Below are 26271 nucleotides of genomic sequence, written 5' to 3'. Positions count from 1 at the left end.
AGATGTTGTCAAGTATGTTGTTGCTGGTTCTTAACATTCAGACTGTTCAAGTGTTTCTGTGTCATAATCTCTCCAGGGATGTTTTGTTCTTGAAGGACTGTGTGGGCCCAGAAGTGGAGAAGGCTTGTGCTGACCCAGCTGCTGGGTCTGTCATCCTGCTGGAGAACCTTCGTTTTCATGTGGAGGAAGAAGGGAAGGGAAAAGATGCTTCTGGGAACAAGGTAGGACCTGTGATTTCGACATTAGTAGGGGTGAGGAGGGCTGAGTACATGAGACTGTGATTGAAGAATAGAAGAAGCTCATGTTTATTTTGACACCTTTTTATTGAAATACATATATAAATGCACAGCTTGATGAATTATCACAAAGTAAGCACACCTGTGTAACCACCACCGAGGTCAGAGAATAAGATATTGCCAGCCCTGGAAGCCCTCCTCATCATGCTCAAGTGTTTTTGAAATACCTTGGAAAGATGTGAACACCATTTGGGTGTAAGAGTATTTGGTGAACATGCTGCTTCTAATTGTCCCTTTGTTACACACCTGGCCTTTGATATATGAAGATGTATTTTTCTAATAGTATGTGATAATATCCTATCAGAATGTAGGCTATCGTTCCCAAGGACTGAGAGCAGACATTTACAGGTGGTTATGGGGAGTGAGTATTCATGATATACCAGCTGTTCTTCCAGCAGAGCCAGTTTTAGATTTTTTTGTCAGGGCTAGAACAGTTTTTATAAGCAGCAGGCCCTAGTGTATTATGGAAGAATAATCTGTATTCTTATTTAGAAGGGGAATTAACTTAAAGCTTGAACTTGTTACTTTTAAAACAGTAAATTAAATTTGATATCATTGGGGTTTTCTTATAAAAGAATCATGTGACCAGAAAAAGTACTTTCGTAAGTCAAGTGGAAAGGGACTATTTGGAACATTTGATTGAGTTAGGTAGATAATGGTCATGATGATATTACCTTGGGTTTAAGGCACTTTTCTTAAGTGTAAAGGATCTTTCTCTGAATTTCTTAAGATAAAGAATGACAGGTACCTTCATATTTAAAAAAAAAAACAAACCTAGGTCTCAGAAAGGCAGTTATTTGACTAAAGTTAGGAGGAGGAGTACTGTTGCTGGGCTTTGTATGTAGCTCAGTCCATCAATAAGCAAACTTTATGTAAAGAGTCAGACAACAAATATTGTAGGCTTTGTGGGTCAGATGGTCAGTCACAACCTTATATGGTTTCTATTGGAACTAGTCAACTCTGTCATTGTTGTACAAAAGCAACCATAGGGGAAAAAACCAAAAAAAATTTAAAAGGCAACCATAGATACCCACAACATAGATTACCGTGACCTGACAACCAGGATTTAAATACTAAATGATAGAGCTGGCTCTTTTGAGGATGATTTCAAATTTGCCTATTTGTAGAAAGGAAGCTGGACTTCTCACATGGCTCATTGGTAAAGAACCCACCAGCCAATGCAGGAGCCTTGGGTTCGATCCCTGGGTGGGGAAGATCCCCTGGAGGATTCATTAAATGAATTCATTAAATGATTCATTAAATGGATTCATAAAATACTGGCAACCTACTCCAGTATTCTTGCCTGGGAAATCCCGTGAACAGAGGTGCCTGGTGGGCTACAGTCCATAGGGTCGCAAAGAATTGGATACAACTGGGCATGCATGCTACTGGAGATCAGTGGAGAAGTAACTCCAGAAATAACTGCCTTCCTGAGACCTAGGTTTTTTTGTTTTTTTTTTTTTAAATATGAAGGTACTTGTCATTCCTTATCTTAAGAAATAAGAAGGGAATCAGAAAGCACCCTTTATACTTTCCAATCTTAATGTCTGTAGTATGTTGGGGAACAAGATGCTCTGAGGCTAGCATCTCAATCTCCTGTTGTGCTTCTGACATTTCTTAAGGTCATCAGAGTGCCTGCTTTCAAGCAGTTTCTTTTCTTAGCACTGCAGGCTCAGGTCTTGCCTTATCTTGCCTTTGGCATGGTCTTGCTACAGTAGTAGGAGTTAAATGCTGACCTAAAATTTGGTGCCCTTTTAGACTGAAACTCAAGCTGAAACTCAAACTCTTGGGCTTAGAAATGGCAGGAGGCAGGTTGAGGCAAATCGTTATATACAGTAAGTGATGAACCAACTGTGCTAGTCTATGTCTTTGTGGGTAGTTTACTTTACATTTAGTGTTCAGTGGCTTTTCATGCTTGAAATTTTTGGAGCGAGCCAGCCATAAGTTCAAAGTGAATAAAAAACGAAGTGAGGCATGAACTTTTTCCTTTATGCAGGGTACCTGCATTATCTTTTAGGAGCATTCTCTTCCTTCTGGTTCCTGGCAGATAAAAAATGAGAAATAGGTTCTGATTATTACTAATTTTTACAATACCTTTTTCATAGATAGCTTTTAATTTGTGTCATTTTCCCATGAACAGTTCTTAGAGAAGTTATCTTCCCTTTTTAATAGATGGGAAAGGATAGAGAAAAACTTGACAAAGGTTACACAGTAAATTAGTGTCAGACGTGGGCCTAGAACCCAGGTCTCCTGGCATTTGGGCAGTGTTTTCATGACTACACATCTTGCAGTCAGCGGTGGCAGATAATATTCCATTTTAAAGAGATTATGGGGGCTCTACACTTTAGTTTTAGCATTAGTGCCCCTGTGTTCTTTGGGCCACTAGAGGAAAGCCCGTTCTTTGTGACAGCCTTCTTCATTTCAATATATAGGAGAAGGGGAGTGGACAGTGACTAAACATCTGCTTTGATACTTCTCTGTCATAATCCCCCTCATCTGGTTTTCTATGCATCTTTGCTTTGTTTCTTACTGGAGACTCATTGTTTATCCTGCTGTCCTGCTTTCTTTCCCCTATGAAAAGGGTAGTATCCCTGGATAATGAGCTGACATTCAAAGCCATATGTTTTACATCAACTTTCTGTCCTCTGTCTTTTTTGTAGAAGTATATTGTTTTCTCAGATGCCTAACTTCCAGGGAAAGCTATATGAATTACCTCCTTTTGATATATACAGTGTTTCTGAGGTGCTTTTCTGTTGTCAGGTTTCCATCTGCCTTCTCTGTCCCAGCTTGTCCTTGTTGCTTTCATGAGAAATATGTATGAGTCTTGGCAGCTAGCAGCTTGACACAAGTATAATCCTAAATTTTACAAGGAGAATATGTTAAAATGAAGCAATGAGTCAAGGAGAGAGAAGGATAATTTGTATTTTGTCCTAGGAGCTGGAGAGAGACCAGTAGGATGTGATTAGAGGTTAAGCTGTGATTTAGGAATCTTAGGCTTGCAATTTGAGGGAAGGCAAAGGAGAGCAGAAACATACAGAAATGAGCAAAAGATCTGGAATATTTGGAAGAAAGAACAGATCCTGTTGCTAGTTTTAAAAATTGCTATCCTGCCAACTCAGGGTCTTTAGATATGTTGAAGAGGACTCTTGGTATGAAATGCTTTTATAGTTTCTTTGGAATCATCAATATCTCCCTTTTTTGTTTTTCTCTTCAGGTTAAAGCTGAGCCAACCAAAATAGAAGCCTTCCGAGCTTCACTTTCTAAGCTAGGGGATGTTTATGTCAATGATGCTTTTGGCACTGCTCACCGAGCCCACAGGTACTAAAAGTTTTTTGTTCATTGTCAAACGGGGAGAGCATTATTTCTCTGTTTACTTAAGCAGCCAAAGCTCTGGAATAGTTTTGGAAATTTCTGTGTTGTATTGTGGTCTTTTTGGATTCTATCTCTAATTGGAGCTACAAATAAAACTGTGGTTCTTGTTGAGTATCCCTGATCTAAAGATGAAATAAAAGTAAAAAATGTTGAGGATTGTGAAACTTTTTGTCGAGCTTTAGGAAGATGTTGTTCTGTCTTACTTCGGATATTTCATGGAGAGCTCTCCCTTTGTGATTGCTGTGGGAGCAGAGTCTTAGGCTATCAGTAGGAAGCAAACCGAGGAATCCTTCCCTGTTGGCATCACCTGGCTGATAATTTATTGTGGTTAAACCCTTGGCCTGAAGACTATTAATTGGGTATCTTAAATTCTACTTAAGGTAGTTGCTTTTCACTGCATTATTATGCTTTATCCTGCATTATTAGCCAAAAACCTTATCTTGTACTTAAGTGTTTTGTTGTAGTTTGGGGATGAAAACCATGGTGTCCTGGTGTCTCAAAAGTGAAAGTATTTCAGTGATAAGGAGAAGGCCTTTAGAATTGGGAGAATTGCTAAGGATTGACTAAAATTTGAATGTCTCTGTTCCTTTCTAGCTCCATGGTAGGAGTAAATCTGCCAAAGAAGGCTGGAGGTTTTTTGATGAAGAAGGAGTTGAACTACTTTGCCAAGGCCTTGGAGAGCCCTGAGCGACCGTTCCTGGCCATCCTGGGCGGGTACAGAGAACTCTTCAAGATCATGCTTTAAGTAGTGTTTTATACCTGGTTCAGTTCAGTTCAGTTTAGTCGCTCAGTTGTGTCTGACTCTTTGCAACCCCATGGAATGCAGCACACTAGGCCTCCCTGTCCATTGCCAACTCCTGGAGTCTACTCATGTCCATTGAGTCGGTGATGCTAACCAACCATCTCATCCTTTGTCATCCCCTTGTCCACCTGTCGTCAGTCTTTCCTAGCATCAGGGTCTTTTCAAATGAGTCAGCTTTTTGCATCAGGTGGCCAAAGTATTGGAGTTTCAGCTTCAGCATCAGTCCTTCCAATGAACTCTCAGGACTGATCTCCTTTAGGATGGATTGGTTGGATCTCTTCACATTCCAAGGGACTCTCAGGAGTCTTCTCCAACATCACAGTCCAAAAGCATCAATTCTTCAGCGCTCAGCTTTCTTTACAGTCCAACACTCACAACCATACATGACTACTGGAAAAACCATAGCCTTGACTAGACAGACCTTTGTTGAAGTGATCTCTAGTCTTTCCCATTCTATTATTTTCCTCTATTTTCTTTGCACTGATCCCTGAGGAAGGCTTTCTTATCTTTCCTTGCTGTTCTTTGGAACTCTGCATTCAAATGGGTATATCTTTCCTTTTCTCCTTTTCTTTTCACTTCTCTTCTTTTCACAGCTACCTGTAAGGCCTCCTCAGATAGCCATTTTGCTTTTTTGTATTTCTTTTTCTTGGGAATGGTCTTGCTCTCTGTCTCCTGTACAATGACACGAACCTCCGTCCATAGTTCATCAGGCACTCTATCAAACCTAGTCCCTTAAATCTATTTCTCACTTCCACTGTATAATCATAAGGGATTTGATTTAGGTCATACCTGAATGGTCTATTGGTTTTCCCCACTTTCTTCAATATCTGGGCCTACCTGCTAGTAGGCCATAACTTGGGCTTCCTTGATGGCTCAGTGGTAAAGAATCTGCCTGCAATACAGGAGCTGCAGGAGACGTGGGTTCAATCCCTGGGTCAAGAAGATCCCCTGGAGGACAGAATAGCTTACCCACTCCAGTATTCTTCCTTGGGAAATCCCATGGACAGAGGAGCCTGGCGGGTACAGTCCATAGGGTCACAAAGTGTCAGACATAACTGAAGTGACTGAGCACAAGCATGAGGCCATAAATTGGGTGGTTTATTGTTATTAGCACAATCAAACTGGGTGACTGAGGAAAATTTAATAAAGGGAGTATCTGCAAAGGTGTGGGTGGGGTTTAGGGAAACACAAAAGGGACTATACAGTCATCTGAGGAAACCATCATCACCACCCTTAGACCTGAAGGGCAAAAGGGAAGTGATGGTTACCAGAATCCAGAGAGGGTAGTTGTGTGGAGATGGACCTCTGATAAGAACTGTATAGCCTTTGGTCAAGGGATGGAGGATAGTCATCTAGCAGGGAAGGAGCCAGGGAAATAGATACTCTGATCTCATTTTAATGTCCTATTGATGTATCCCCTCTTACCCACAATGGGCTGCAACCCAGCTGGATGTCAGAGGGCAGAGGACCTCCTTGATGCAGTCTATGCAGGTCAGCCTCCTGGGACAGAGAACAGGGCTAGAAAGGATAGAAAATGGTTCTGGGGAGAAGAATTGGAAAGATCCACTATTACCCACTAATGCTCATCTAACAATTTTTGAAGCACTTGAGCCTTTCAGATATGAAAACCTCCTTATATGTGTTGAATATATTATTTGGAACTCATTTTTTCAGATCCGATACCTTTTTATATTTTCTCCTATGGGGAAAAGTACTCTGAATAGTGATATGCTACTGGTTTAGTTAAAAGTAGAAATTTCAGAAGTGTAGGTCAAGAGACTAGGAGGATACATTTTAGGTGATAAAGTAGGGACAGAGACCTGGGACTTCCTGGATAAGATCTTGTCACTTGGCACGACTCTCTAGATAGCAGCCTCTTTATGGCTAGATGCTCCTGACCCTTTTATGAGCAGGGTATTTTTTTCCCATGGGACTGAACACACTCAGCATTTCCCTATGAAAGCTGATTCTGGAGTTGGGTGTCAATTTCAGGTAGCATAGTTGCTCTCCAGGCTTCATGAGCCCAGTTTCAGGGTCCTAAAAATAGTTAAGGTAGGTACTTGAATCTGTGTCCTGGAAGCATTGCCACTCTTGTGCACTGGATCATAAAGGTCAGCCTCTGATCTTTGCTTCTCTGGAGACTAGGACTTGAGTTTTGTTCTCAGTCCTTCTCTAGACCTGGAATATGGGAGTGAGTGCTACCTAGTGCTTATGATTAGGTTTTGGACTCTGCCTAAAATTGCTATTTGGGGGAAGTTTACACGGAGGGTTTTTTTTGGCCACCTTTCTTGCAATGTAGTGTCCCTGAGAACATTAACAATATAGGGGAAGAATTTGTATTTAATTAAAAAAATTATTCTGTTGGGAATTCCCTAGTGGTCCAGTGGTTAGGACTCCTTGCTTTCACTGCCCAGATTCTACCCCTGGTAAGGGAACTAAGATTCCACAAGCCATGCAGTGTGGCCAAAAAGAGAAAAAAACCCAAAACATTGTTGTAGAAACATTCAAACATTATAGAAGTTGAAATAGTATAATAAACTCACAGGTACCTATTACCCTGTTCTAATAATTACTGGCATTTTTGCCAATCCAGTTTCATCTGTCCTCTAATCCTTTTTATGTCAGGAGTGTTTGAAAGCAAGCCTTAGATATCATATAATTTCATTTCTTATACTTCTGTATACATCTCATAGCTTGAGATTTCTTTTAAAATAACCACCTGTTAAACCTAACAAAATTTAAGAGTCTTATTATTAATACTGTCATCCAATACCCAGTCTATATTCAGAAATTCTCCATCATTTCAGAAATGTCTTTTACAGTCAGTTTGTTTGAATAAGGATCCAAATGAAATCTATGCATTGTATTTGGTTGTTGCTGCTAAGTCGCTTCAGTCGTGTCCGACTCTGTGTGACCCCATAGACGGCAGCCCACCAGGCTTCCCCGTCCCTGGGATTCTCCAGGCAAGAACACTGGAGTGGGTTGCCATTTCCTTCTCCAATGCATGAAAGTGAAAAGTGAAAGTGAAGTCACTCAGTCGTGTCCGACTCTTTGCGACTCCATGGACTGTAGCCCACCAGGCTCCTCTGTCCATGGGACTTTCCAGGCAAGAGTACTAGAATGGGGTGCCATTTGGTTGTTAGGTATATTTTATTTTATAATGCTGCTGCTAAGTCGCTTCAGTCATGTCTGACTCTGTGCGACCACATAGACGGCAGCCCACCAGGCTCTCCCATCCCTGGCATTCTCCAGGCAAGAATACTGGAGTGGGTTGCCATTTCCTTCTCCAATGCATGAAAGTGAAAAGTGAAAGTGAAGTCGCTCAGTCGTGTCCGACTCTCAGCGACCCCATGGACTGCAGCCTACCAGGCTCCTCCATCCATGGGATTTTCCAGGCAAGAGTACTGGAGTGGGGTGCCATTGCCTTCTCCTATTTTTTATAACCTTAACCCTAATTATTTTATAATAGTTCCCTCTTATTATTTTTCATTCCATTGATTTGTTGAAGAAACAGGGTATTTGATGTATAGAATATCCCATGTTCTTTATATGTTGAGTCTCTTTTCATCCTTTCTGTTTCCCTCTCACTCTCTGTGTGTGTATGTGTATGTTTTTGTATAAAGCAGTTAATCCATTTTTACTCTTGGTGGTGATCAGTCTTTACAAGTGAGAGATCAGTAGTCTCTTGCCATCCATTCTCCCACATCACTATTGTTTTGAACCTCCATTTCACAAATCCTAGCATAAGGCCTCTTACAGAATAGATATCATCTTGTTTACTGAATGAAGAGGCAAATAAGCCCAAGGTGATTTGCTTATTTAAGTGGGATTTAGATATATATAGGGGGGTCTGCCCTGGTGGCTCAGAGGTTAAAGGGTCTGCCTGCAATGTGGGAGACCTGGGTTCAATCCCTGGGTCTGGAAGATCCCCTGGAAGAAATGGCAACCCACTCCAGTATTCTTGCCTGGAGAATCCCATGGGGTTGCAAAGAGTCAGAAACGACTGAGCAACTTCACTTCACTTAGATATATAGGAATATTTGTGGAAAGCAAGCCATTACTTATGTGAAGGATTTTAAAGGTTGTGCTTCAAGTGAATTTGTTTTTCTTCTGTTTGCTGCTAAGTCGCTTCAGTCTTGTCCGACTCTGTGCGACCCCATAGATGGAAGCCCACCAGGCGCCCCTATCCCTGGGATTCTCCAGGCAAGAACACTGGAGTGGGTTGCCATTTCCTTCTCCAATGCATGAAAGTGAGAAGTGAAAGGGAAGTCGTTCAGTCATGTCTAACTCTTAGCGACCCCATGGACTACAGCCTACCAGGCTCCTCCATCCATGGGATTTTCCAGGCAAGAGTACTGGAGTGGGGTGCCATTGCCTTCTCCTTTCTTCTGTTTGCTGCTGCTAAGTCGCTTCAGTCGTGTCCGACCCTGCACAACCCCAAAGACGGCAGCCCACCAGGCTTCCCCATCCTTGGGATTCTCCAGGCAGGAACACTGGAGTGGGTTGCCATTTCCTTCTCCAATGCATGAAAGTGAAAAGTGAAAGTGAAGTCGCTCAGTCGTGTCCGACTCTTCACGACCCCATGGACTGCAGCCTACCAGGCTCCTCCATCCATGGGATTTTCCAGGCAAGAGTACTGGAGGGGGGTGCCATCGCCTTCTCCATTTCTTCTGTTTAGATATGTATATTTCTCTCACAGGGAGGTGAAAGGTACATCTGTGTTGATTATCTTATTTCCCTCTTCTAGAATATAAGCTCCAAGGGGGTAGGGATCTTTGCTTTTGCCCAGTGATGTTTATGTTTCTTAAAGACCTAGAACAGTGCTTGGCACAGAGTAAGTACTCAGTGCTTTTTAAGATTTTTTTTTTTTTGATGTGGACCATTTTTAAAGTCTTTATTGAATTTATTACACCATTACTTCTGTTTTACATTTTGTTTTTTTGGTAATGAGGCATGTGGGATATTAGATCCCTGACCAGGGATCAAACCCACACCCCCTGCATTGGAATGCAAAGTCTTAGGCACTGGACTACCAGGGAAGTCCCACAACCAATGTGTTGAATCAAGTGGTCCAATAGAATAATGAATGCCATAAAGCAAATGTTCCAGCAACTAAACATGGACCTAAGAGTGTGAATATCTTGTCTATTTTTGCTCAGTATATATTTGTTTGGTATGTAATTTGATACCTGCTTTAGGGTTAGGACAGTTCTCAGTGAGCTTAGGGATCCCACAATTAGCAATCTTTCTCAAGTATAATTACCAGTCTTGACCTTTGATTTTGGGGGAATAAGAGGGACAAAACAGATCTATTTGGAACTTGTGATTTCTTTAGATGATTGCAAGTCTTCTAAGCCCCTCTTGGCCAAGAGCCACACCTTAAAAAGATTTCTTAGTAATGGATTGGCTTTTTGGTGTTGGAGAAACATAGGGCAAAGCTAGCCAGTACTTTTTAAAAAATATTTTTTTAATGTTTAATTGGAGGATAATTGCTTAACAGTGTTGGTTTCTGCTGTACAACAACATGAATCAGCTATAAGAATATATATATCCCTTCCCTCTTGAGACTTCCTCCCACCACCCCCATCCCACCCCTATAGGTCTTCACAGAGCACCAGGCTGAGAGCCAGTACTTTTCTCACTCTGTGGGACATTTCTCTGTTCCTGTCCCTTGATATAAAACCTCAGGCTTTGTGTAATACCAGCTCTTTAGTCCTTTGTTCTTTTGGTGATGATTCTTGCTTTCCCTTCCAGAGCTAAAGTTGCAGACAAGATCCAGCTGATCAGTAATATGCTGGACAAAGTCAATGAAATGATTATTGGTGGTGGAATGGCCTTTACCTTCCTTAAGGTGCTCAACAACATGGAGGTAGGAAACCGATGCCAAGTAGATGTGAAATAGCTCTCCATGAGAAATAGGTTATGTAAATTTACAAAGGAAATTAGCTTATGGCATGAGCCCTAAAAACTCCATTTTTATTTATTTTGCAAGTTGTTTTTCTTTTGTCTTAGAATTATTCCTTTATATTGTGCTGTATTTCATACTGTCTGCTTTGTGAGGTAACCACATTCTTAGTATATAGGCTGACCTTCCTCATCTTGACTTCCCTATATAGATTGGCACTTCTTTGTTTGATGAAGAGGGATCCAAGATTGTCAAAGACCTGATGTCCAAAGCTGACAAGAATGGCGTGAAGATTACTTTGCCTGTTGACTTTGTCACTGCTGATAAGTTTGATGAGAATGCCAAGACTGGCCAAGCCACTGTGGCCTCTGGCATACCTGCTGGCTGGATGGTGAGTCACTTGGGTGGTTGGTAGTATGAGTGAACAAATACATTTTGGTATCATTCATTCAACTAATAAAAAATTAAAGGAAGTGCTCCAAATATGGCAGTGAGCCCTTCCTTCAGGGAGAGTCCATGGGGCAAAAGCAGTGGTATCAGATTGCTGCTAAGACTTTTCATTTGAAAAGTGAGGGCAAAACTGCTTTTTGTTTCTTCATCTATTTAATGTTTATTAAGTACTTAACTGATTGCTGTGGATGATGCTATGTACTTTCATAGTTTGGGCTGTTCTGTTGGATTAAATATTATTATTTCTGCCTAGAACCCTGTATAAGAATTTTTTTGTATATGAAAACATTAAGGTAGTACAATTATTACAAGCAGGGAAAAATCTATGTGTATATTAAGGACTTATTTAAATAGTTGATTGTAGTACTCTCCATTTGTTATCATTCTAATATCTGTAGAAAATTGTTAATGTTGACATACTACTTTGCTTAGTCACTGTCCTTTTGTTAGGCATGTGGCTTTAAGTGTGGTTCCAAGAACAGCAGCATCATTTTGAAGCTTGTTAAAAACTGCAAATTCCTGCCCCCTTTTCCCAACCTGCTGAAGCAGAAACTGGGAGTAGGGCCCAGAAATTTGTGCTTTAACAAGCCATCCTGATGATTCTGATGCACCACAAGGTTTGAGCACCACTGATCTAGTTTAGTGTTTTTCAACCTCGGCACTACTGACATCTCAGGTAGTTTTAGTTATGGAGGGCTGTTGTTGCATTGTAGAATGTTTAAGGACTGTTTGCCCACTAGATACTAAGTAGCAACTCCCTACCACCTCTAAATCATGATAGACAAAAATGTTGAGATATTACCATGTGTTCCCTAGGGAGGGGTGGAATTGACCCTAGTTGAAAACCACTGAGCTAGTTACAGTCATAAAATAATGTGGCTAAAAATGTTTTTATCAAATAACTTTTGAGGTTTTCCCTTAGACTTGATCTTCCATAAAGGATATGAACAAGTTTGTAATTTTAAAGAATGAAATGTATCTTGTATCTTTTAGTTCTAGAAGACACTCTGATATTCAGCCTTGAGTTCTGGTTTTGGTGGAGGTGTGGTATTTGCTCCTCTAAGTAGCTTTTCTTGGTAGCTCATCCTCTCTTTTTAAATCTGCCTTTTAGGGCTTGGACTGTGGTCCTGAGAGCAGTAAGAAGTATGCTGAGGCTGTTGCTCGGGCTAAGCAGATCGTGTGGAATGGACCTGTGGGTGTATTTGAATGGGAAGCTTTTGCCCGAGGAACCAAAGCCCTTATGGATGAGGTGGTGAAAGCCACTTCCAGGGGCTGCATCACCATCATAGGTAAAGGGTACAAAGCTAATGCCATGTGAGCTAGCAGATCAGAGGAAAGTAGAGGAGAAATAGTTCACTTTTCCTAGGTTCCTTGGTGCTGGGTGGATCTTGAGAGCTAAGTGGGTATATGATTCATGGAGAAACCTCTAAATGAGATGGAGTTGGGGGGTTATCAGCTACCTTTTGGGCTTGAGAACACAGTGCCTTATAATTTTGGTGCCAGTCTTTTTTCTCTTCTCTTCTTTCCCCTTTTTATTTGGCTTTTGTTCAACAGGTGGTGGAGACACTGCTACTTGCTGTGCCAAATGGAACACAGAGGATAAAGTCAGTCATGTGAGCACTGGGGGTGGTGCCAGTTTAGAGCTCCTGGAAGGTGAGGATCTTTAATGTTTTTGGCTTATTTGGAGGAATGACAGGGTTTATGCAGTAAGAGTTAAGTAGAATGGGGTGGAGACAGTAGGTGGTAGGGTTGTCATTAGAAGTCATGGGCAATACAAAAGGAGGAACGTCAAGTAAAGCTCCTGGGTTCCATTTGATGTGGGGAGGGCCAGATGGGAAGACTTTTATTCTCAAAGAGGTTACACACTAGTATACCTGGGGCCCAGAATGTAGAAGTTACTCAACTCCTGGCCATATATCCTAGAGAAGAACTGCTATGTTATTAGGAAGATAGGAGGGGACAGATCTGGCTTAGTGGATCTTATAGTAATGCTGACCATGTGTGTGTGTTTGTGTGTGTGTGTGTTCTCTCAAAAACAGGTAAAGTGCTTCCTGGAGTGGATGCTCTCAGCAGTGTTTAGTACTTTTCTGCCTTCTGGTTCCTGTGCATAGCCCCTAAGTCAACATAGCACTGTCTGCATCTCCACTTGGCATTAGCTAATGTCTTCCCCTTTGTCAAGAATCAGCTAGTAGCCAAGGGATGTAGTGCCAGGAACCCTCAAACAGTTGCAGAACATCTCAGCTCATCTTTGCTGTACCTGGGAATTGCCTACATTCTTCAAGATCCCATTTGAATTTCTTAGAGACTAAACCGTTGTGCATTCTAGAGTACATATATTTATATTATGCCTGTTAAAGTGGGCTGTGTTAGCTTAGTTCTCTTTCTGAAGTAGCTTATTCTGATTAGCTTTGTCATTGCTTTACCACTCAGCATGAAAACAAGATGAAATTCCAATTATTGGTACGGAGGGAGATGAAGTTGATGACATATTAAATAAAAAGATCCATTGAAACTGGATTTTTTTTTCCTGTCCTATTTTGTTATTTAGGATGAGAACAGAATCTTGAGGAAGGGGTCAGGTCATCTGTGTCCATGATTCTAAGTAATATGCTTAAACTGTTAACATCTCGATTTCCTAAACAAGGTATCTGTTAATTTCATACATGGGGAGATTTAGCTCCCTTATAGCCTCTGTTCCATATATACTTCCCCTATTTGATTCTCCCAGTATAGTTTTGTCATAATTTGAGATTTAATTAATAGAAGCCTACATTGTGATTATAACTACAATTCATAGCTGAACTATGCCATGATTATATTTCCTTATATACCTTTTTTCTTTGGAGTTAAAAAATAGTTTTAAAACTTGGTGTCTTTTTTTCTGTGTATCTATCACTGATTCATTCCCAACATACTCAAACGTACCAGTTGGTTCTTTTTTTCTTTTGGCCGCACTGTGTGGCATGTGGAACTTCCTAAGCAGGGATCAAACCTGGGCCCCCTGCAGCCAGAAGCATGGTCTTAACTGCTGGACCACTGGGGTAAGTCCCAGTTGGTTCATTTTTATTAGAGATGTCCCTTCTGGAGTCCTTGTGTTCCTGTTCCAGTTTGTCCTGGATGCCCCCTAGATTGCCTGTATAGCTGTTGCCCTGGGGTTTCTTTCCAGAGGAAATCTCTGGGGTAGCTCTTAGGGATTTCTTTAAACTCCTGTGTTGGGCCTTCCGTTTCCTGAATCTCTTCCCCTCCCCACCTTTTCTTCTTTTACTCTTCCTTTTGTGAAACATAAGACTCCATTAGCTTTATGAGAAATTGAGTGCCTAGGAGGTAAAATTTTTATGTGTCTGAAGGTATCTTTATCTAACTCATATTTGCCTATTTGGTTATATGTAGAATTTCAGCCTACACAGCAGTTTCTCAGAATTAGAGGCTTTGATTCATTGTTATTGCTGAAAATCTAATGACACTGTATCAAAAGATCAAAGTAATTCCAATGACATGATTCTTTTACTGTCCTTGTAATTGTCCCTCCTTTCTTGTTCCTGTCATTTTAATGGAGTTTCAGGAATGAGCAGAAGTAAACATGTATTTTCAAAAGGTCGTGTTTAACCAGAATTTTTCTACTGGGCGTTTTACTTACTAGAGTATATATTTCACCTTTATTGGATAAAGAGATAGTTAAACTATTGGCCACAATCATAGAGCCAGTAAGTAATAGCAGGGATTAAAATCCAGGTTTGGCTGGTGATTTTTCATTGTGCCTCTCTGAGATGATTACTGTAGACTATTTTATTAATATTAATAAATATTATTTATTCTACCTTTTGCTTAACTCTGGATAGAACAGCAAAAGAACATTTTCGTGGCTGCTTTAAACAAATTTTGAAGGCTTGAATTTTTTTCTAAAAGTTCATTTGTATTTTAATTAATACTGTCCTCATAGCTGTAGTTAATCTTAAAAAAACACCATGTTTCTATATACCTCTAATAGTATGCTATAACCTTATGTGAAAAGCAGGAATTCTAGTACACTCTTTTTGCTGGTGAGGCCTAGTGATACTACCCATTGATCCAGTGAATTAATGTCATAGCAGGGCCAGAACTTCAGCCTACTGATGACTTTTTTCCCCTACTGATTACCTTTCCCCCAACATTTTATTTCAAATGTACAAAGGAACTGAAAGAATTGTAAATGCCCATAAACCTAAGACTCTACAACTGCCAATTCATCCATCCATCAACCCAATTGTACGAGTGCTTTCTACTAGACTCCGTTTCCAGGATCTTCCCCATTTATTTTAGTCATTAATCCAGAAAATGAATGGGGAAATGCCAACAGCCAAATATTTGAGTACCTGCTATATGCTTAGGACATAATGGAGGCATAATGGAGGCAATATAACACTTATGTCCTAAAGGAATTTACAACTGAGTTAAGGAAGGCAGTACGTAACAACTTATGAGTACATAAGGTAGAATTGAACAAAGATGTGCTTCCTGGTTTAATAACAGAGTTAGGAATTATTGATAAAACACTGCAAAGGTTTAGGCTTAAGTGTAGCAAATTCACTTTTAACCTCCAGAAAACATGTATGCTGGTATATAGAAAAAAATTATAATCATGTCATAAATGAGTTCAGTTTCTTTAGTTCAGTGTTTCCAGCTTCCCTTATTTTCCTTTTTATGTGTAAAACTTCCTTCTAGTACATGATACCAAAGTCAAAAAGGGGCACACAATGAGAAGACCCCTTCCTACCCTAGCTGCCAGTTTCTCTTCTTAGAAACAATCAATCACTGTTAAGAGTGGTTTCCTTCAATCTAGAGCTACTTAATGCACATACAACAGGTATGTGTGTGTGTGGGTTATGTATGGTGGTATGTTACACACTGCTCTGCACCTCTCCTGACTAGTTTCTTTTTTTCCTTACCTCTTGAGTACTTCTCTTCACTCTGGACCCCTTAGGCCACATCTTCCATTCCCTGAATTCTGACTGTATCCCTATATTCTTATTCCAATTAAAGACACTTATTTCCTACTTGTAGAAGGAAGAACTTAGGATGACAGTTACCTAATTTACTATAGTACATCTTCATCTTAAAAAAAAATTCCACCTAGAAGTGCTTCTGTCTGATGTCATTCTTGATGCTGGAATGGGCGGATGTAATTAGGAAAGGGAGATCTGCAAGATAAAGCAGTCTTACCTGAAAGAGCAAACCGCCCACTGGCTGGCTCAGTTAAATGTATAAATTCCCATTAAAGACAGCATGTGTAAATGGGAAGGATTAGAAAGGGATATATATATATATATATATATATATATATATATATATATATATCCCTTTTTAATATATATATAGCTGATTCATTGCTGTGCAGCAGAAACAACATTGTAAAGCAACTATATTTCAATAAAAATAAAAAGAGCATGTTATTAACAGATTTAAACCCATATTTTCTTTCATATTTATTTTGCTTTCATTATGATGAGTCACATGCTGATTCCAAATAAAAGCAAGCTATACCTTGATTTATAATTAATTCATACATTAAGCAAATCTTGTCTTTTGGATTTCAGAATTAATGGGCCTTATTCATCCTCTTTGAAGCCATTAAATAGAGAAATAAGTTCAATTTTTTTATTAATAATCTTAGAACAAATATGTTAACAATTCCTCAGAGTTATATAGCATTTTTACAATTTTGAAAGAACTTTAACATATACCAATTAAACCTTCACAACATCCCTGTGAGGTAGGCAGGGTTGGTGTCAGTTTACTATTACTAGTGAGAACAAGGCTCATGGGTGAAATAAGGTCACACAGTTGGTTAGTGATGGAGCCAGGACTAGAACCTAGGCCTTTGACATGCTGCCTCCCTGAGAACATTCAAGTAATGACATCCTATGCTACATAATGAACATTTCTCCTATGATGATCAGATGTATTTTTGTAAGTTTGATATCACCTTTTATTATCCAAAAATACTGAATCACAGTTTTGATGAGACATTTCTTCCATGTTATTGGACAATTTTTCTTTGATGTATCAAGCACCATCCTAAGATGAAACTTAACCTGCATCTTAAGTTTTGAGGATCTTTGGCTATGAGTTCTAAATTATGATACGAAAACTTATTGTAGAAGTTTTACAAAAGTATTCCTATGTTGAATATGTCAACTTACTTAACAAAAAGAACACAAGCCTGTTTATGTTTTTGAAAGCTTTGTAGTTTTTCCCAATATGGTGTTTAGATGTGTACAAATGGAAAATAGGGAAAGGTGTTTAGCAATATTATTGGGAAACCTATACAGAGTACACCTAAATGCACGTCACATCACATTAATTTGTTTGCTTTGGCCTTCTATAGGAAGGAAACCATTAGAAAACTTTCAGGTGTGATCCCATCTTATGTGTGACATTCTCAGCGACAAGCTGAAAATTGATCTGCACTATACATAACATTCAGAAAACTAAGATCATGGCATCTGGTCCCATCACTTCATGGGAAATAGATGGGGAAACAGTGTCAGACTTTATTTTTTGGGGCTCCAAAATCACTGAAGATGGTGACTGCAGCCATGAAATTAAAAGACGCTTACTCCTTGGAAGGAAAGTTATGACCAACCTAGATAGCATATTGAAAAGCAGAGACATTACTTTGCCAACAAAGGTCCATCTAGTCAAGGCTATGGTTTTTCCAGTGGTCGTGTATGGATGTGAGAGTTGGATTGTGAAGAAAGCTGAGTGCCGAAGAATTGATGCTTCTGAACTGTGGTGTTGGAGAAGACTCTTGAGAGTCCCTTGGACTCTAAGGAGATCCAACCAGTCCATTCTGAAGGAGATCAGTCCTGGGTGTTCTTTGGAAGGAATGATGCTAAAGCTGAAACTCCAATACTTTGGCCACCTCATGTGAAGAGTTGACTCATTGGAAAAGATTCTGATGCTGGGAGGGATTGGGGGCAGGAGGAGAAGGGGACGACAGAGGATGAGATGGCTGGATGGCATCACCGACTTGATGGACGTGAGTTTGAGTGAACTCTGGGAGTTGGTGATGGACAGGGAGGCCTGGCGTGCTGCAATTCATGGGGTCGCAGAGAGTCGGACACGACTGAGTGACTGAACTGAACTGATACCAATAGTAGGGTTCAAGCAGTAGTGATCAAAACATATATGCGGGTGGTAAAAAGGAAGAAAACACTTGTTCTTCAGTGGTTTTGCCTAGGTCCAGTGTAAATATACTTATCAAGGCAGATTTTAAACTATACCATCTTCTGTGTTAAATTTTGAAATGTGAAATACGGTGGAGTTACCAACTTGGAATATAAGGTTGAAACTGCATATAACTGACCCAGAAACTACCTGTCAAAAGCAGAGGAATGCTCAACAGGCATAAAAGGCAAAGGATAAAACAACTGCTCTGATATGGAGAGAAAAACAGCAAATGTAAACCTTCCAGTTAAAGTAAACCACAGACCATTAGGCATGTGAAGCAGGTTTTAAAAATGACACAACTATATTATCAGGAATTATATTCCTAACAGTCCAGTTTTAGCCTTTTAAATTTAAGAGCAATAGGGAGAAACCTAAGCCTGTGGAGAGGAGGTAGTGTAGAAAACGAATAGGGTGTAGAAATGGGACTGAGGAGGTGGGAGGTTACAGTTTAAATATATTCAAAATGAATTCAGAATCCCTCTAAATCCATCCCCTCCAAAAAATGTTTGCTTAATTAAGAGATTTGGTAAAAAAAGCTGGTGAGGACAGAAGCGACTATTTTATCTTCAAAAGAAGTATTTAAATATAGATTAGAAATTAGGCTGTTAAAGATTAGTCCATTGATCAGGCTTAGAAACTGACACTTAAGTGCTACATCAGATACATTGCAGAAAGCTGTTTCCAAAAATAGAATTAATGTAGCAGGAGTCAACATTAATGAAATCATTAAAAAACAAGCACTTAGCTTTTTATACTTTAAGCCTAGTGAAAAAACACTGGTACCCTTAAGAAATCTAACAGTTTAAACTAATGTGAAAAATACTGCAGCTACATTTAAGTTTTCTAAGATAAAACAAGATCAAGAATGTTCTAGTTCGGTATATGGATTCAGAACCAACTATAATTTTGAAATGCATAGAGACTACACTGTATTTCTTATATAGTATCACTGTCATCATCATCTTCATGTTTTCTCTTCAATGGGTTTGATTCATTGGCTGTGTTCTGTGATGAAACCATGTTGGTGGTAATAAGAATATTTTTGGGCCCAATCATTGAAGGATTAAGCAGAACATTTTGAACTGCACTTGTTGCAGGAACTGTAAACAGAGGAGAAAACACACCCAAACTATGAACTACATAGAATCAGACACATACGGTAAAAAGTATTCAACAAAGCTGAATGTAATTCTTATAATAATTTCTTTTTTTTAAAGGTTTTAAAAATAACATTCCTTAAAAGTTAATGTACATAAAAGAAAATAAAAAAACACAAGACACAAAAAACCAAAGTCATCCATAATCACAAGCAGTTTACTGTTTGTGTCCTAGGTCTCGTTTGTGTATTTACAAAATTAAATATCCACTTTTATATGATTAATATACTATAGTTATGTATATGTTTCTTCATATATCATGAATATTTACTATTCCAGCATCCAAAAGCTATGAGTATTTTGATAACCAAGAATATACTATACCAACTCCATCTGGAAGGAAAAAATGTAATCCTGCTTTTCTTGGTGACAAAAATTTCATAAAAGATAAAAATGGCAACAGGCCTCTAGATAAAGATATTGGCAGTTATGATTAAAATGCTACATTCCCTTAATGTTCAATTAAAAAATGAGACACAGAGCATTTACCTAAAATTTCAATTAGTACTTAGCAGTAGACTGGATTCATCATGCAACATACTAAAGGCATATGTTCAAGGTCAGGAATCATCCTTCCCTTAGAGACCAATATTTTATATAAGTAGTTTATTGTACACGGTTAGTTTCAGAAGATGTGGAATCTAAACTTATTCAAGAATAAACTATGTTAGAATTCTACTTATATTCAAACTTCCTATCTATACTTCCATGAATTGAATAAACATACAGTTTTCATTTGATATACACTAAGTTGTATTATTTTCTTGAGATTTAACACTATGTTGTTTGAGAATCTGAGGATCATGTTGAAATCTCTCCCTTCCCCCCCAAAATGTTACACATATAAAATTTCATACAATTTTAATGGGGTTATAGACCTCTGATGAACCCTAATTTACCTATTATGATAGTAAAACAATTCAATTATTGCTATGGGAATACAAACTGTTCAATAATGACAATCACTCACAAATTTTAAAATTCAGGAAAATTTAAAAGAACAACTTTCAACCCCCCATACCCCACCCATCATGTTACCTGGTTTGACAGGTGTGGACTGAGAAGGTGGAATCTGCACCGTGAATCTCTGGCTTGTCACTGACACTGGAGGTGCAACTTTATTTGGGACAGATGCTGTTTGTGGGGTCGCTACAGTTGTAATTAACAGATCATGTTAGTTAGATGACTTATTATATAGGTTCAATTTCTGCTTTCCTTTAGCTTACTAGAAATTACCTTCAAAACACATGGAGTTAATGAAAGGTGAAAAAAAAATCATTGGAAATAAGCACAAAGTAACTTCAAAAATGTTTACAAGTTCAGTAGTTTAGATGCTAAAAATTCAGGATAGTATAGTGGTAAAGAATGTAGGCTCTGGAGCCTACCTGCTTGAGTTTGAATCCAGGCTTTATCACTGAGTGACCCTGGGCAAGTTATTTAATCTGTTTGTGCCTCAGTTTTCTTATCTGTCAAATGGGGATAACAATACTTATTTCATAGGATTCTTGTGAGAATTGAATAATCCATGTAAAACTCTTCACACAGCATTTGGCACTGAATTTTAGCTACAAGAATTTGTGAAGTTGAACATTTAAATAAACTGCAGAATTAAAGGCCCAAGTTTTCTATTAATTACCTTATATGGCACTTTAATCTCTGTCATTTGTTGGGTATAAGGTGTCTATTATGCCCATGAAGCTAAATCAACATGCATCTAACAAAAGCCTAACATACCTCCATCTCTAGGCAAGTTTTCCCATGTATTGAGGAGTGGCACAAAGAGTTTGGTGATGGATAATGAAGCAATATTTCATTTTTTCAGGAAAATTTACAGCAGGTGAATGTTTCTTTGTCCGTTATAGATTATAAAATCTCTAAAACATGTACAATACATGTCCAGGAATAAAAATCACAACTGATAACTAAAACTGGTTAACTTGCCAACACATGTAACTGATTACCACAGCCTAGAGTTTTTAAAAAGTTCATAAAAAGTAATATGAACCAACATATAAACAGTATATGATCAAAAAGTTACAGAAATTATATATGCAAACTCCTGCCTATAAAGGACATGCATATAATTAGAAGTGTACAATTAATACTGTACCAGGCTGGTTTTAAATGCCAAAATGTGAATTCACACCTTAAAAATAATGAAAGACTGTCTACACATCTCAAAAATCAAATGCTGCTTACTCTAGAGCTATACAACATCTATAGGATTCAAGTTATAAGCAATAAAAACCAAGAAATCACTACTGGTCAAAGAGAAGGGGATTTTTTTCCTGAAAAGACTGACTATGAAAGAAATCCAGCAGGAATATAGAACAAAAAAACAGGAAATCTACATCTATTATTTATGTGTTTCTTATTATCTAAATAACAATGACATTATGGTTTCTAAATACCATTCTATACTAAAAGGAATGAAGGTTCTTTGGAGAAAGGATGATTCTGGGACTGGGGTAAAGAAAATATAAGATGAGCTTGGAACATCTTGTGCCAGAAAGCAAGAAATGCTCAAAGAATGATGGAGACCTGTTAAAACTGACAGTTTGAAGGGGTGCTCACTGACCAATACAGAATAATAGTACTACTTTTGAAAAGGTTACATTAAAAATGATTTTCTTTGATATTCTTAGGGCTTCCCTTGTGGCTCAGCTGGTAAAGAATCAGACTGTAATGTGGGACACCTGGGTTTGATCCCTGGGTTGGGAAGATCCCTTGGAGAAGGGAAAGGCTACCCACTCCAGTATTCTGGCCTGGAGAATTTTATGGACTTTATAGTCCATGGGGTCACAAAGAGTCGGACATGACTGAGCTTTGTGTATTTTAAACTTCTTTTGATTGCATCTCTTCCCAATTTACTCAGAAATTTAATTTCTGATAATAGGTAGGCTACTGCCATGAGTGAGTTTGGCAACTTCATTTGTATAAAAGCCAGATAGAACACAGCTTAAACTTTTGTTTTTGGTACCACACTTAGTACATACAATAATGTTGAGTAACATCCAATTCTATTCTCATTTGGGATCAGATATTCCTTGTGGCTGTCTCATTTTGAAATCTGATAAAATATATGTTTACAGCTATACTAGAGGATGAGTAAATGTATTAATGGCAACACATATGGGAATTTCTGACTCCATTTTTGACTTGGATTATAGTTCAAAATCAAGTGCTGGGGCACTTCTTTACCAGCTAGAAAAGCCATTTTTCTCTCTCTCACTTACCTATGTTAGGAGTGGTAGGTCTGCTACTAACAGCTCCAACACTTAACCGTGGAACCAGTCGTCCTTGGTTAGGTCCCTAGGGGATTTAAAACACAAATTAGCTTTAATGTTGTTCAGACTTGACAACTAAATTTACCAGGAAATGAAATTAGGATTTTTGATGTGAATTATCAATGGATAACTGATGGCAAGAATGCCAATTTGTTCAGTGTTCTAATGCAACATTTAAACTAGGGGTTTCACAAATACACACACACACACACATACACACTCACACTCACATATAAACACAAGTAATAGAAACAATACATATCTATATCAACATGGATATGAATATATATATATATATATATATATATATAAGATATATAATCCTATATAGTTTTAAAGTTTGAAGTAGAGTCTTATTTGGGTATAACAGCTAACTTCCTTATGATTTTTGAATCTTAACTAGTTAATATCTTAACCCAAAAAGAAAGAAACTCCTTATGGTGGAATTTCAGAGGTACAAATGTAGCCCAATGTGGGGAGAACTTTCTCAGTGGTGGGAAAGCCTTAGGTCATATTTTAGAAAGCAAGTCCAATGCCTGATGGTTTATCATTTACTCTGTTACGGTGTAGTGTAAAGATTGGGAGTTATGAGACCTGGGAATAAGCACAAAGTAACTTCAAAAATGTTTACAAGTTCAATAGTTTAGATGCTAAAAATTCAGGATAGTATAGTGGTAAAGAATGTAGGCTCTGGAGCCTACCTGCTTGAGTTTGAATCCAGGCTTTATCACTGAGTGACCCTGGGCAAGTTATTTAATCTGTTTGTGCCTCAGTTTTCTTATCTGTCAAATGGGGATAACAATACTTATTTCATAGGATTCTTGTGAGAATTGAATAATCCATGTAAAACTCTTCACACAGCATTTGGCACTGAATTTTAGCTACGAGAATTTGTGAAGTTGAACATATAAATAAACTGCAGAATTAAAGGCCCAAGTTTTCTTTTTAAAAAATTTTTTATTTATTTATTTATTGTGTACCAAACATTTAATTTTTCTGTTTGCCTTTTAAAACTTAAGAGTTATGAAATTTATATAATACAGGCTTTTATTTTTTATTATTTTTTAATATAAATTTATTTATTTTAATTGGAGGCTGATTACTTTACAATATTGTAGTGGTTTTTACCATACATTCACATAAGTCAGCCATGGGTGTACATGTGCTCCCCATCCTGAGCCCCCCTCCCACCCATCCCTCTGGGTCATCCCAGTGATGACCCAAGTTTTCTATTAATTACCTTATATAGTATTTTATTTTCTATTATATTATTTTCTATAATATACCTTATAAAGTGCTATATATGGCACTTTAATCTCTGGGTATAAGAAGGTGTCTATTATGCCCATGAAGCTAAATCAACATGCATCTAACAAAAGCCTAACATACCTCCATCTCTAGGCAACTTTTCCCATGTATTGAGGAGTGGCACAAAGAGTTTGGTGATGGATAATGAAGCAATATTTCATTTTGTCAGGAAAATTCACAGCAGGTGAATGTTTCCTTGTCCGGAAACATAAGGAAATTGTTGACATTTAAGTAAGCATGAAGTTTTGGCTTTAAAACTGAATAGAGTATATGCTTACGTCTTACACTTTAGAAAACTCATTTTACTTTAAAAAAAATTTAAAACATGGTTCCATCTTTAATAATGGTTTTCAGCAGCTCCCTCACTCTAGATTATAAATTTAGTATTTAGCTTATCTTAGCCTTTAATTTCCTGCACTATTTACAGGAATTTGATCTCTACAAATTCCCCTAACACATCTTACCCTTTTACAAAACTAAAATGACTAAAAATCCTTACCTTTTTAATTAAGGACTTTAGCCTATAGTTTGGAGCTGTCAAGCAGTATCTGTCAGGCGGCAGTCTGGGTCCTGCATACGGCTTAATCAGCGGTAAAGGGGTTTGATTTTTCTGCCTTGCAATATCCAGTAAGAACTAAAAAAAAATGCTTATTAGAACAACAATTAAAAACTATAAGTAAATGAACTTCAAATAAAAGTTTGCTCACATCTCTTGGGGGAGGGGAGGTAAAAGATTGGTCAGCCCGACACTGGATTGCCAGTCTCACATCATCTGCATCAACATTAGGTTTCTTAGCATGGCTTGAATAAATTTTTGCATCATCCAGAATTGAAGTCACGTATCCTTTAACAACAAAACATTATTTTTTAAACATATGAAAATAGCTTAATATTTATGGGCACTTTTCTTAATAAAAAGTTTCACTAATTTCCAGAAAGTTTATGAATTTTGGTTTTAATGTCTAATTGTCCTATCTATACAATCAACTTTAAACAGATGATCACAATATAAATACTGTTCCCTAGCCTGAGTTCCTTTTTATTGCTTTCTGAATTTTATGACTTTTTTTCCACATACTTTAAAACTTAATTTTTGTTGAGTAGTTTTAGATTCACAGCAAAATTTGGGATAATATAGAGATTTCCCATATACTCCCTGCAGCTATACATGCAGCATAGCATCCCCTGTTACCAGTGTTCCCTGCAGAGTGGCACGTCTGTTACAACTGATAGACTGATACACTGACCTATCATAATCACTTGTCTGTTGTTCAGTAGCCAAGTCATGTCCGACTCTTAATTGATAGTTTATATTATGGTTCTCTCTTGGAACTCGACATTCTGTGGGTTTGGATAAGTGTATATAATGACATGTTATGACGTTAACTGTTAAAAGCAATTTTGTTGAAAATGTTCTTACAATGAACGATTTTTCAAATTCAAAAGTTAGACAAATTTTTGATGTTAACTTACGGAAAGCAAATTCCAACATTTGATTTATAACCCTTGGTTCGTACTCCGTAATTCCCATATCCTTCAGAATCTGTGCCATCACCTGTGGATTCAAATAAAAATGTCAGATGCTTAATCGAGGTATAGAAATCAAGACTGGACCGAAGGTAATAATTACATTTGTGATACAAGGTCCCCCTTCTCTGGGTTCCAAACTTGTACTCGTCCTTTTCCTCTCAAGCAAGTGTCATGCATGCACCTTAAGTCACTTCTGTCTTTGCGACCCCATGGACTGTAGCCCGCCAGGCTCCTCGGTCCGTGGGATTCTTCCGGCAAGAATACGGGAGTGGTTTGCCATATCCTCCTCCAGTGATCTCTTAACTCCTGTCTCTTAGGTCTCATGCATTGGCAAGAGGGTTCTTTACCACTAGCGCCACCTGTGAAGCCGCACAAAGACCACTCCAAATGCCCTCGGAGTCCTCTTTGCTGAAAACTTTTTTTTTTTGGTGGGGGTGGGGGCGGGGGCAAAGAGAAGAAAAAGTCCAGGGTTGGCTTTCCCTCCCTAGGTAGGGGTGGCTACAGCTGGTTGTCATTTTCAGATGTGGCTACCGGGGAAACTTAGCATCAAAACCCTGGACGTACGAGTCAGGATTCGCAGACGGGGAGGGACGGCTAGGCGGCCGGGGCCCAAGGTCCAGGAGATAAACCTGGGCGGCCGGCCTGCGCATTCGGAGGGCTCCAGCCTCCCTCCAGCCGGGCCGCCAGGGTGGCGGGAGAGAGCCCCGGGGTCCAGGGCACGCCAGTCTACTACTCCTGGCGTCCCTGGCAGGACTGAACTCGGCCTGCAAGCCCATCACCAGGTTCTCCGCACGGGCCCACCTCTCGGACCCCGGATATGGCCGCGAGGAGCCTCTCAACCCGCCACGCATCCTTCGCACTCACCAAGGCATCTCTCGGAGCGTTCTTGGGAGGCGCCATCTTCCCCGACTCCATGTTATCCTGCAGCTCGTCATCCGGCGGAGAGAAGGCTGCT

The 26271-nt window shown here is 38.8% G+C and overlaps 2 protein-coding genes across 5 annotated transcripts in view; one reads left to right on the top strand and one right to left on the bottom strand.

Moving 5' to 3' along the window:
* PGK1 (phosphoglycerate kinase 1) overlaps nucleotides 1–13342 on the top strand; it is a 22680-nt gene extending 9338 nt beyond the window's left edge. Inside the window, 8 exon segments of the mRNA NM_001034299.1 lie at nucleotides 77–221; nucleotides 3511–3614; nucleotides 4263–4382; nucleotides 10225–10339; nucleotides 10587–10766; nucleotides 11937–12114; nucleotides 12380–12478; nucleotides 12865–13342. Of these exon segments, the coding sequence (NP_001029471.1) occupies nucleotides 77–221; nucleotides 3511–3614; nucleotides 4263–4382; nucleotides 10225–10339; nucleotides 10587–10766; nucleotides 11937–12114; nucleotides 12380–12478; nucleotides 12865–12905 (982 nt within the window). The 3' untranslated portion in view covers nucleotides 12906–13342.
* On the bottom strand, nucleotides 305–26271 carry TAF9B (TATA-box binding protein associated factor 9b). 4 transcript variants are annotated; one of them, XM_005227967.5, is made up of 8 exons: nucleotides 26181–26271; nucleotides 25260–25341; nucleotides 24494–24630; nucleotides 24286–24420; nucleotides 22428–22503; nucleotides 20230–20340; nucleotides 3010–3152; nucleotides 305–2336 (listed from the first exon to the last, which is right to left on the bottom strand). In XM_005227967.5, exons 1-8 carry the CDS (start codon nucleotides 26229–26231, stop codon nucleotides 2310–2312), a joined length of 762 nt encoding a protein of 253 aa, XP_005228024.1. In that variant the 5' UTR covers nucleotides 26232–26271; the 3' UTR covers nucleotides 305–2309. The 4 variants fall into 4 exon arrangements, with proteins under 4 accessions (XP_005228024.1, XP_010820127.1, NP_001179078.1 ...); XM_010821825.4 differs by having other exon boundaries at nucleotides 305–3152; NM_001192149.1 differs by lacking the exons at nucleotides 305–2336; nucleotides 3010–3152 and adding an exon at nucleotides 18516–19134 and having other exon boundaries at nucleotides 26181–26235.

Source organism: Bos taurus, chromosome X (assembly GCF_002263795.3).
Source record: "Bos taurus isolate L1 Dominette 01449 registration number 42190680 breed Hereford chromosome X, ARS-UCD2.0, whole genome shotgun sequence".
In the NCBI taxonomy this organism is placed as follows: Eukaryota; Metazoa; Chordata; class Mammalia; order Artiodactyla; family Bovidae; genus Bos; species Bos taurus.
Note: the sequence above shows the minus strand (reverse complement) of the source record. Positions and strands in the feature narration are given on the sequence as shown.